The sequence below is a fragment of the Palaemon carinicauda genome, chromosome 6 (genome assembly GCF_036898095.1).
Source record: "Palaemon carinicauda isolate YSFRI2023 chromosome 6, ASM3689809v2, whole genome shotgun sequence".
Classification (NCBI taxonomy): domain Eukaryota; kingdom Metazoa; phylum Arthropoda; class Malacostraca; order Decapoda; family Palaemonidae; genus Palaemon; species Palaemon carinicauda.
Genome location: NC_090730.1, coordinates 140,284,670 through 140,293,876, shown reverse-complemented (window position 1 = coordinate 140,293,876; position 9,207 = coordinate 140,284,670). Strand labels below are relative to the sequence as shown.

The 9,207-nt window shown below is 40.3% G+C and overlaps 1 protein-coding gene across 1 annotated transcript in view; it reads left to right on the top strand.

Moving 5' to 3' along the window:
• Positions 1–5,092: 5,092 nt before the first annotated feature.
• Positions 5,093–9,207, top strand: part of ND-B15 (NADH dehydrogenase (ubiquinone) B15 subunit) — a 32,899-nt gene continuing 28,784 nt past the window's right edge. Inside the window, exon 1 of the mRNA XM_068374735.1 lies at positions 5,093–5,310. Within this exon, the coding sequence (XP_068230836.1) occupies positions 5,191–5,310 (120 nt within the window). The 5' untranslated portion in view covers positions 5,093–5,190. The remainder of the gene's footprint in view (positions 5,311–9,207) is intronic.

Genomic DNA, 9,207 nt, shown 5'->3' with positions numbered 1-9,207 from the left:
ATCTCTGCTCTCTAAAGCTTTATTTCCTCTTTTCGTCTTAGAGCCCACGTTTCCGATCCATACATTAACTCTGGTCTTACTACTGTGCTATAGATCTTGACTTAGCTTGATTGGCATTTTCTTATCACATACCACCCCTCCACTTCCTCTGAGCAGCTTTTATCCTATTCTCAACCTCAGCCTAACATCTTCTCCTCTGACTTATAGTCGATCCCAAGTATTTAAATTTCTCCACTTGTTTGTTAAAAAGTCTCTACTTTCATGTATGGCTATCCTGTCCTTACTGCTCACCATAGCTTTAGTCTTATCCATATACCCTCAAGCCATCCCTCTCCAAAGTCTCTTGCTATTCTACAACGCTTATCTGCAAGTCTTCCCTATTTTCAGCAGTAATCACCAAATCATCTGCATATAACTACAATTTTTCATATCTGATCTCTTCACTTAACAGATCCATGACCACCACAAATAAAAACGGGCTTATTCTCTCAACATTATTTGTAGATGATCTCTCCATATCATTTGCTGGAGCTAGAATGGCAATGGTTGAGAGAAAACAGCTACTCACAATTGACAAAATTATTCAGTGGGCTCATATGAATGGGTTTAAGTTTTCGACAAGCAAAACTACTGCTGTCCATTGCAGTTGTATTCAGAGAGTACATCCAGACCCTGATAAGTACATCAAAGGTCAACGAATCCCATGTGTAAGTGAAGCTAGGTTTTTAGGCTTGATATTTGATTGTAGGTTGATATGGGTTCCTCACTTAAAAGCATTAAAAGTAAAATGTCTTGATAGTTTGAAACTTTGAAAAGTTTTGTCCCATAAATCATGGGGGCAGACCGCCAAACTATTTCAAAATTATACAAGGCCTGATTTTTTTTTTTTTCAAAACTTAGTTATGGGTGTGAAATATGCTCCTCAGCCACCCCAAGCCGATTAAAGATTTTAGATTTTTTACACCATACTGGTATCAGATTGGCTACAGGAGCATTTAGAAGTTTGCCTATTCCAAGCCCCCTTGTTGACGCTGTAGAATTACCGTTAGACCTTTACCGAAAGTCTTCTATTATTCGGTATTGGTTTAGGCTGCAAAGACTTCCTAATTCTTTAGCCTGTCAGACTGCAAGCCTTGTAAAGCTTACAACATACATCGAGTTACACCCAAATTCATCTCAACCTTATGGTTTTTGGGTGAAACAATTGATACAGTCTTGAAAAAATTAGAAGTAAGGTGCTTCCATTTAAGGTATCATCAACGCCTCCATGGAAATTATCAGAGGTATCTTTTTGTAAATATTTTATTGGATTTAAAAAGAATATGGTTGACTCAGAAGCCAGGTCTCTTTTTATGGGACATGTTGGAGAACATGGGGAATCGTCTTTTATATATATTGATGGCTCCAAATCCGATGCTGGCGTTGGATTTGGAGTATATAGTAATGGTTTTAATTGTAGAGGTGCACTTCCTCTAACAGCTTCCATATTTACTGCCGAACTATATGGCGTACTAACCGCTATTGAGAAAATAGCTTTGGAGGAGAGAGGTAATTTTACCATTTTTAGAGATGCAAGGAGTGTCCTTCAAGCTTTAGAGGGTTTTGATGCCAGTAACCCTTTAGTTTTAAAGATTTTAGAATGGCTTTTTATTATTGATCTGAGAGGTATAACAGTTCAATTTTACATGGATCTGGCACATGTATGTGTGTCTGGAAACGAGAAGGTAGATTTACTGGCAAAGAATGCTGCAGCTGAGTTACTACCAAGAATGTATCCCATTCTTTGTGATGATTGTTTACCCAACAATAAGAATTTGATTTCTGATAATTGACAACAGCATTGGGATAGTTTAGTTGAAAATGAGATGCAAGAAATAACGAATGTTATATCTCCTTGGAGGTATAACATGATGCCCTAAAATTGGTCACTCTCAGTTGACACATGAATTTCTGCTTATTGGCCAATACCAGTCATATTGCAACGACTATTTGGAACCCTTGACAGTAAGGTATTTGCTGACCGAATGCCCCACTTATAGTAGCGAAAGAAATAAATGTCTGTTTGAGGCTTGAGGTGAGAATGGCAGGTTTATCCTTGCCAAGATTCTTGGACATGATGTGTCCTACCATGCTAACGGTATTTTTAACTTAACTTCAGAAGCAGGTTTTCTGAAAACTATTTAACTTTTAAGATGACATCTTTGCAAAATTTTATGGTTTTAATTGAATATTCTTTTATTCTTTATTTATGATAAATGATATTGGCGTCAATGACCTTAGATGTCAGGATGTCAGAAAACCTCAAATCAATCAATCTATTGGATTCAAACAACAATTCCTACGAATCAAAGCTTTTATTACGTCGTCTTGATCAGTGAATACATTACACATCATTATTTTTTTTGTAGTTTTCCTATTTTTCTCGTTTCGGTATCAGCAACCATATTTTGAATCTTATTTACTGCTTCGTCTCTAATCTTGTTATCAGAAAAAAATTTCAGCCACATTTCCATTTTAGTTGAGGGCTTGTGCCGATTTGATTACTAATATATTTTTTCTTTAACTTTTCAGCATGTAATTTTCTCATTATGGAGCCATCAGTGTTTTGATTGTTAACGTCATTAATTTGATATTCTCCACTATAGACAATTCTTTTTAGTGAGGCAGATTTGCACCGACTCGCAGGGGTGCCCTTTTAGCCCGGAAAAGTTTCCTGCTCGCTGATTAGTTGGACAAGATATTTCTAACCAATCAGCGATCAGGAAGCTTTTTCGAGCTAAAGGGCACCCCTGCGAGTCGGTGCAAATCTGCCTCTCTAAAAAGAATTGACGATAGATTATCAACTTTCTGAGTAAGATTATATGATTTCATGGGTCAATGACCTGGGTAGAAACCTCCAAGTCAACAACGACACTCAATGTTCCTCTCCAATTCAGTAATTTTTGCTTCATGTTCTCCTACTGTATCGCCCCTTATCTGTAACTCTTCCTCCAATTTTTAGATCTTCGTCTCCATGTCTTCATGGTTTTTTTTTATTGCAATTTTAGTTCATTTTACACAATGAAGGCAAACCCATAGCATTTTCTCTGTATGTGCATCACTTATGCTTGTATCTATAAAGATACTTGTGAAAGTAACCAACACAAAATTTGCATTCTATTTATTATTTTTGTTGTTATTACCAGCTAAGTTGTAAAACAGGATGCTATAGCCCCAAGGACTCCAACGGGGAAAATAGCCCAGTGAGAAAGTGAATAGGGAATAGTGTGCCTGAGTGTACACTAAAGTAAGAGAACTTTAACCGAAGACCATGTAAGACCATGATACAGAGGCAATGGTTTGATTTGATTCTAGTGTCCCCCAGAAGATTTTCTTCTACCCTTACCAAGTGGAAAGTGTGGAGAATTTTTTTATGTTCTGAGTGGGAACTTAGTCCGGGAAAGTCTCCCTAATGGTCGTTACTCAAAGATCAACAAGGGAGGATAATGAGCACTTACTCTCTAGCACAAACACCCCATTAATGACTTTACTACCACAGTTCACTAACCATCACTCTTAAATACAAAAGGGGGAAATTTTACTGCCCAGAGGCCGAAGAACTCCACACGTAGAATAAGAAATAATTTATGGCCTACTCTAGCTTTGTCAGGTCTATAGAAAGTAGCCACTGAAAAATTATAGTGCAGTAGTTAACCGTTCGAGTGAAGGCAATTTTTTTCGGTTATCTTGGCGTTTTGAGGTGCACGGGGAAAGAGGTGAATGTGTGAAGAATATGCTATACTATTCGATGTATATGGAGGCACACGAAATTGAGGCACAACCTACTACCTTCTTTCCAGATGCACACAAGGGGTCATAATTTATCCAGTCACGATGTAGTTTTAAATCACTCATATTCCTCTTTAAGAATACTACTATTTCAAAGTTTTTTTTTTTATTGAGAGAGAGAGAGAGAGAGAGAGAGAGAGAGAGAGAGAGAGAGAGAGAGAGAGAGAGAGAGAGAGAGAGAGAGAGAGAGAGAGAGAGAGAGAGACCCTTGGTTGAAATTTTGATAATTGGTCATGTAAGGGAAAATGCATTTTCATATCAATTCAAAATGATAAATACACCTCTATGTGCACATTTGATGTGTGACTAAGGGAATATTCTATAAGAAATCATGAATTGTAAGAAATATATAGGAAGAAACAAGTTGAAATAATTTGTCAGAATAAGATAAAGATTAGGTTATATAGAAGATGGTAAACAATTTCTCTTTATAAATTTTTTAGCTAAAAATAATTTTCTAGATACATTATGATCATCTATAAAATTAACGATGCAACGAAGAAATGGTAATATTAAATTAAGTGCTGCTTCGTAAAATGACTATATTTAATGCTATGATATTGTGCAAGCTAATAAAGAAATCAAAGGAAGTAACTTTTGAATAATGAAAAAAATGTAAAATCTTTCTTAGCTTGTGAAGTGTATGGACAAAAGAATATAAGGTACTAAGCCCCATGTGCTGACATTAAAATATTTATTCAATTTGGCTAAGGATATAACTTTTACTGAAATACCCTTATTTTCATTAAACGGCCTGAGTAATCCTAATGTTTTATTTTTGTATTTAATTTGCTGATGACTGGTGAGTTCATTCCTGGTTGATTATTGCTCACTCCGCAAAATAAGTTTGCGGGCACTCTATCACTTTATAGATAGGTGCAAAGCTTCTAAGCTTATTCTTATTATTGTTAGTAAGCTTATATTACCTGTGCCTTAAATAGATTAATACAGTAATGAGATTCTCAACCTTTAATTTTATCCCATTCTACCTTGAAATCAGATAGGATAACACCCTGCTATCATCAGTTTTGACAACCTATTGAGGTCAGTTTAGACTTCTTAAATTCTTCTTTTATACGCATTGCCCTTCCTATAAATGCAGCCAGATCCCTGCTAGGATTTTTTAGCGTGCCTAAACTTATGTCTACATTCATTAGCTGTCCTAATTTTGGGCATAAAATAAATGTTCGATAGTATTTTCTTCATCTTTGCACAAGTCATTGGTTTGAAGAGGGAGCCGGATCTAGACTCCTAGTCCTAGTAGTTCTAAAATAGAAGAAGACCTATTGCAACTTGGGTAGCCGTACGCAACTGTGTCTCGGGCTCGGCATTCGGCAAATCATCAGCTGATCACCACTAAACATGTCTACATCTCCTGAAGCAATTACCGAGAGGGCGGCACGAAGAGCTGCCATCAAAAAAGAATTTATAAAGCAAGTTACCAATCCACATCGTCATGCGTCGGGGGAAGGTGGCGCTCTGGTAAGTATTACGGGATTGAGGATAAGGTCCATTATAGTTGAGAGTAGCTTAAGCTATCATCAGCCATTTTATTCTCTTCTTAACCTGGGAGATCTCGTTTTATGAAATTTAGGAGCTTTTGTAGTCCTGTGGACATAACCCGGTTTTCATAAAAAAGAGGTATTCGGCTGTATATGAAATTAAAAAAGGCGCCTTTGTATATCAGCGGCCAGTTCCTCCCATTTGGATTAAAAATTCCCATCATCTAACCTAAATTTCCCCCCCTAACCTAAGCTAGGGTAGTTTGTAGCGCTACGGCCAAGCGTCCTAATTTGCTTATTATCGCTCCGACTGTTATCTTGTATAGAATAAAAACGTTTGGAAATGGTCTACGGATCTTAAATATGTTGTGTAAGGGGGGTCCGTGGGGGCGCAGCCCCCCTGGGTAAGGACACGGCTTTTAGCATAGGTTAGGTTAGTTTTTTAAGTTAGCTTTTCCTGTCGTACTCGTAGCTAAGGAAACTGTTGTGTAAGGGGGGCTAAGGATACGGTATTTAGCATAGGTTAGGTGGGTTTTTTAAGTTAGCTTCTCCCGCCAAAATCGTTTTTAGAACGACGGCCACAGTTCAGAATATTCCCGTTTTCTACAGGATCTGGCCGTCACCCTACAAAGGCTCCCTAAGCTACAAGCTGTATCCTTACCTACTTACCTAGTGGAAGGCTAAGCCCCTCTGCTGCCCATATTCCACTGCCGTATTCTGAGTTATCCGTAATCATACATACAGGTGACCCCCCCCCCCAAAAAAAAAGAGATTATGGAATTTCAATTCCATTTTACGGAAACGAGACATTGCCTAACCTTAACTATGTCAAAGTACCCCCACCCCGATGAGCCATCTATTTACTTCGTTAAAGTTTTGTCGATGGAACCTTTATAAAAATGTGAATTGAAGAGCTCAAGGCCATTATTAGAAGAGTAGTTAGTAAAAAGTGGAAGGATGAGATAAAAGATAAAGTAGTTTAGAAATATATATACAAGAAAACGGTCAATGAAGAGAAGAAATGTTCTATGACAATAAACCTGATTCATATATGTATAGAGCTAGAGTCAACTGCCCTATGCTAAATGATATGGAAAGGATATGAACTAGGATGAGCGGTAGAATGTAAACTGTTTGGGGCAGAAACTGAAGACCTCGCCCATTTCATTCTCTACTGTCCAGACCTCAGCGATGAGGGAAGGAAAATAATAGAACTACAGTAGCCATATGAAGTGGAAAAGATGATAATAATAGGAAACGTTCTGATTAGGAAAGAAGGAAAAGAGATAAGAAAAGAATATATATATCAGATCAGGTAAATAGAGAAGACAAATAAAGGAACTAGAATAAAGAATAAAGCTAAGGAGGTGCCGATGGAAAGGCGAATCCCTCCGCTCAGCAACTGAACTGAAGTGAATTGTCAAAATTTAGTTCTGATTTCAGTAATTTTCCATTCAATGCCACCCACCCATTTTTGGATGAAAAGCCATTTTTATCTGATATTTTTTTGTTTTGATGGTTGGGTGGGGGAAATTGGCAAAATGCAAAATGTAATATCAGCAGGACTTGAAACAAAAAGAGGTTGCCCTTGTAGTTGGATGGGACGGACCAGGTCAGAAATTAAAATGTGGGTAAATAATAACTATAGAAGAATATTTTTAAAAAGTAATATGAGAACTTGGTATTAGGGTAAAATGGCAATAGAAAAATGCTGAAAAAGCCTTACTAATAAAGGAATGCTGTTTTGTATAGATAAACTCCTGTTTGTTCCATAACTGAAATACAAACCACGATATTTACATGGGGTAATTACTTCGGCGTAGCTGAACAACGAGCCATAAAAGTTTTAACGAGGGTTTCCTACCCCTCCCCCTCACACACACCGGAGAATACTCACTTTACTTTTAGCTCGGATAGTGATCGGAAGTCTCCGCTCCTATCCTCACAAGACGGCCATTATTGTTTTGTCTTTTAACTTACCTTTTCTTATACTTGATATATTTAAACATTATTGATGTTTATGTATATTTTGGTGTGTAGAAAATGTAAGTTTCCTTTGCTTTCGGTGTTGTGTACGTTCTACGAGAGTATTGCCGGCTTTGCAGGCCACTACGATCTTTTCTTGATCACGGCCTTTCACTCCTAGGCCACCATGGTTGCCTTCGTGGAGACCGGCCCTTCTCTTGAGGGCGTTCACCTCTTACTCCGTACTACGTCTACGATAGCCTCTCAGGACCGAGTCGCTATTTCGTTTTATTCGTTTCAATTATTTTTATGAATATAATTGTGTTTTAACTTTTCTGCTCAGGGCTCACGTCCCTTCGGGGGTCGGTGATCCTTGGAACATTCAAAGTCAGTTGCATAATTATAATGTTATAATTCTGTTTTGTTAACCTTCGTCCCCCCCCCCCTCACCTGGGCATGCCGAGTGGGGGAGGGGGGCTCATACCTTCATACGTTCTTATGTTCTTTCCCTCGGGGTTTCTCTTCGGAGTTTCACCCGGGGGAATTTCTGTTAAATAATTATTCTGTTTTATTTTCCAGTTTTCGATGCTGTTTGTGTGCCTTCGAAGCAGAGCTGTCTTGTTTATCCTGGGGAGTCGGCTTCGCCGCCGTCTCTCAAGGCGTTCGTCAGGGGCGTTCCCTTCTCTTAGAAGTTCCCCCGTGACTACTACCAGCTCTTCATTGCATCCTAGAACGATAAGGAGGTTCGCCTCCAGGGTAGTTAGTTAACTTCCCTTTTTACTTTCCTTGGTCCTTAGGCGGTTATGCTCTTGGGGTTGAGCGGTCGCCCTTGTGACTTGCTCAAGGGGCTGAGCGGTTGCAAGGCTAGACCATGGTACTAGCGACTATGCTCTCGGGGCTGAGCGGTCGCTTCTGTAGCTATGCTCAAGGGGCTGAGCAGCTGCAGGATCAGTGTGGCCCTCTCTCATTCGCGAGGGAGGCCGCACTAAGGGCTCCTCCTCGGAGGATTGCTCCTTTTGTCTCTTCTACGAAGTGTCCCCTCCCGTTCGCATGAGAGGACACTCACAGAGACTCCTCTTCGGAGGATTGTTCCTGTATACGTCGGCTGATCTCACGGCCTTTCGGGGCTCCATCACCAGTCTCTTCTACGAAGTGGTCACCTCTCTCGTTCGCGAGAGAGGCCACTCATAGAGACTCCTCTTTGGAGGTTTGTTCCTGTCGTCAACAGCTTGCTGTTCAGTCACTAGCACTTCAGTGTTTAGTGACAGGGAAACTTCGGTTTCTCTTTTTCCCTGACCCTTCGGGGTCTCGGAGCTTTAGTTACATAGTTCCCTCGGGCTCTCGTAACTTTAGTCACTTCTACACTTCAGTGATTAGTGACGGAGAAACTTCGGTTTCTCGTTGCGTTGACCCTTCGGGGTCTTGCAACTAATCCCCTCGGGGCCTCGCTACTCAGGCTACGTTAGACCCTTGGTGTCTCGTCCCTCAGTGTACTTGTTGCCTGCTGTATCCGTTCCTGACTGCAGACGCGCCTTGGGCGCCCACGCCCCCGTTATCTAACGGGCTCCTCCCTTCGGGGCAGGAGAGACTTTCTCACACCTTGAGTAAGTCCCTTAAGTGCCAGGTATCACCTGCGTGCCAACGTTCCCTTATGCGCTAGCGCTCGACTGCTGTTCCTGAGTCTGCCTTCAGAGACACCCTGTTCCAGTATTCAGTTAGGCTGCTACCAACGTTCCCTGCGCATTTGCGCACATCGTTGGTGTTCCTGAGATAGCGCACTGGCACTCACTAGCGTTTCAGCCTACGGTGTCTCTAAGTCTCTTCTACGAAGGACACCTCTCCCGTTCGCGGTGGCCCGGTTCGCTACAGCACTGAGCTGCAAGCTTCCGCTGTACTGCTCCCCGGTCACGGA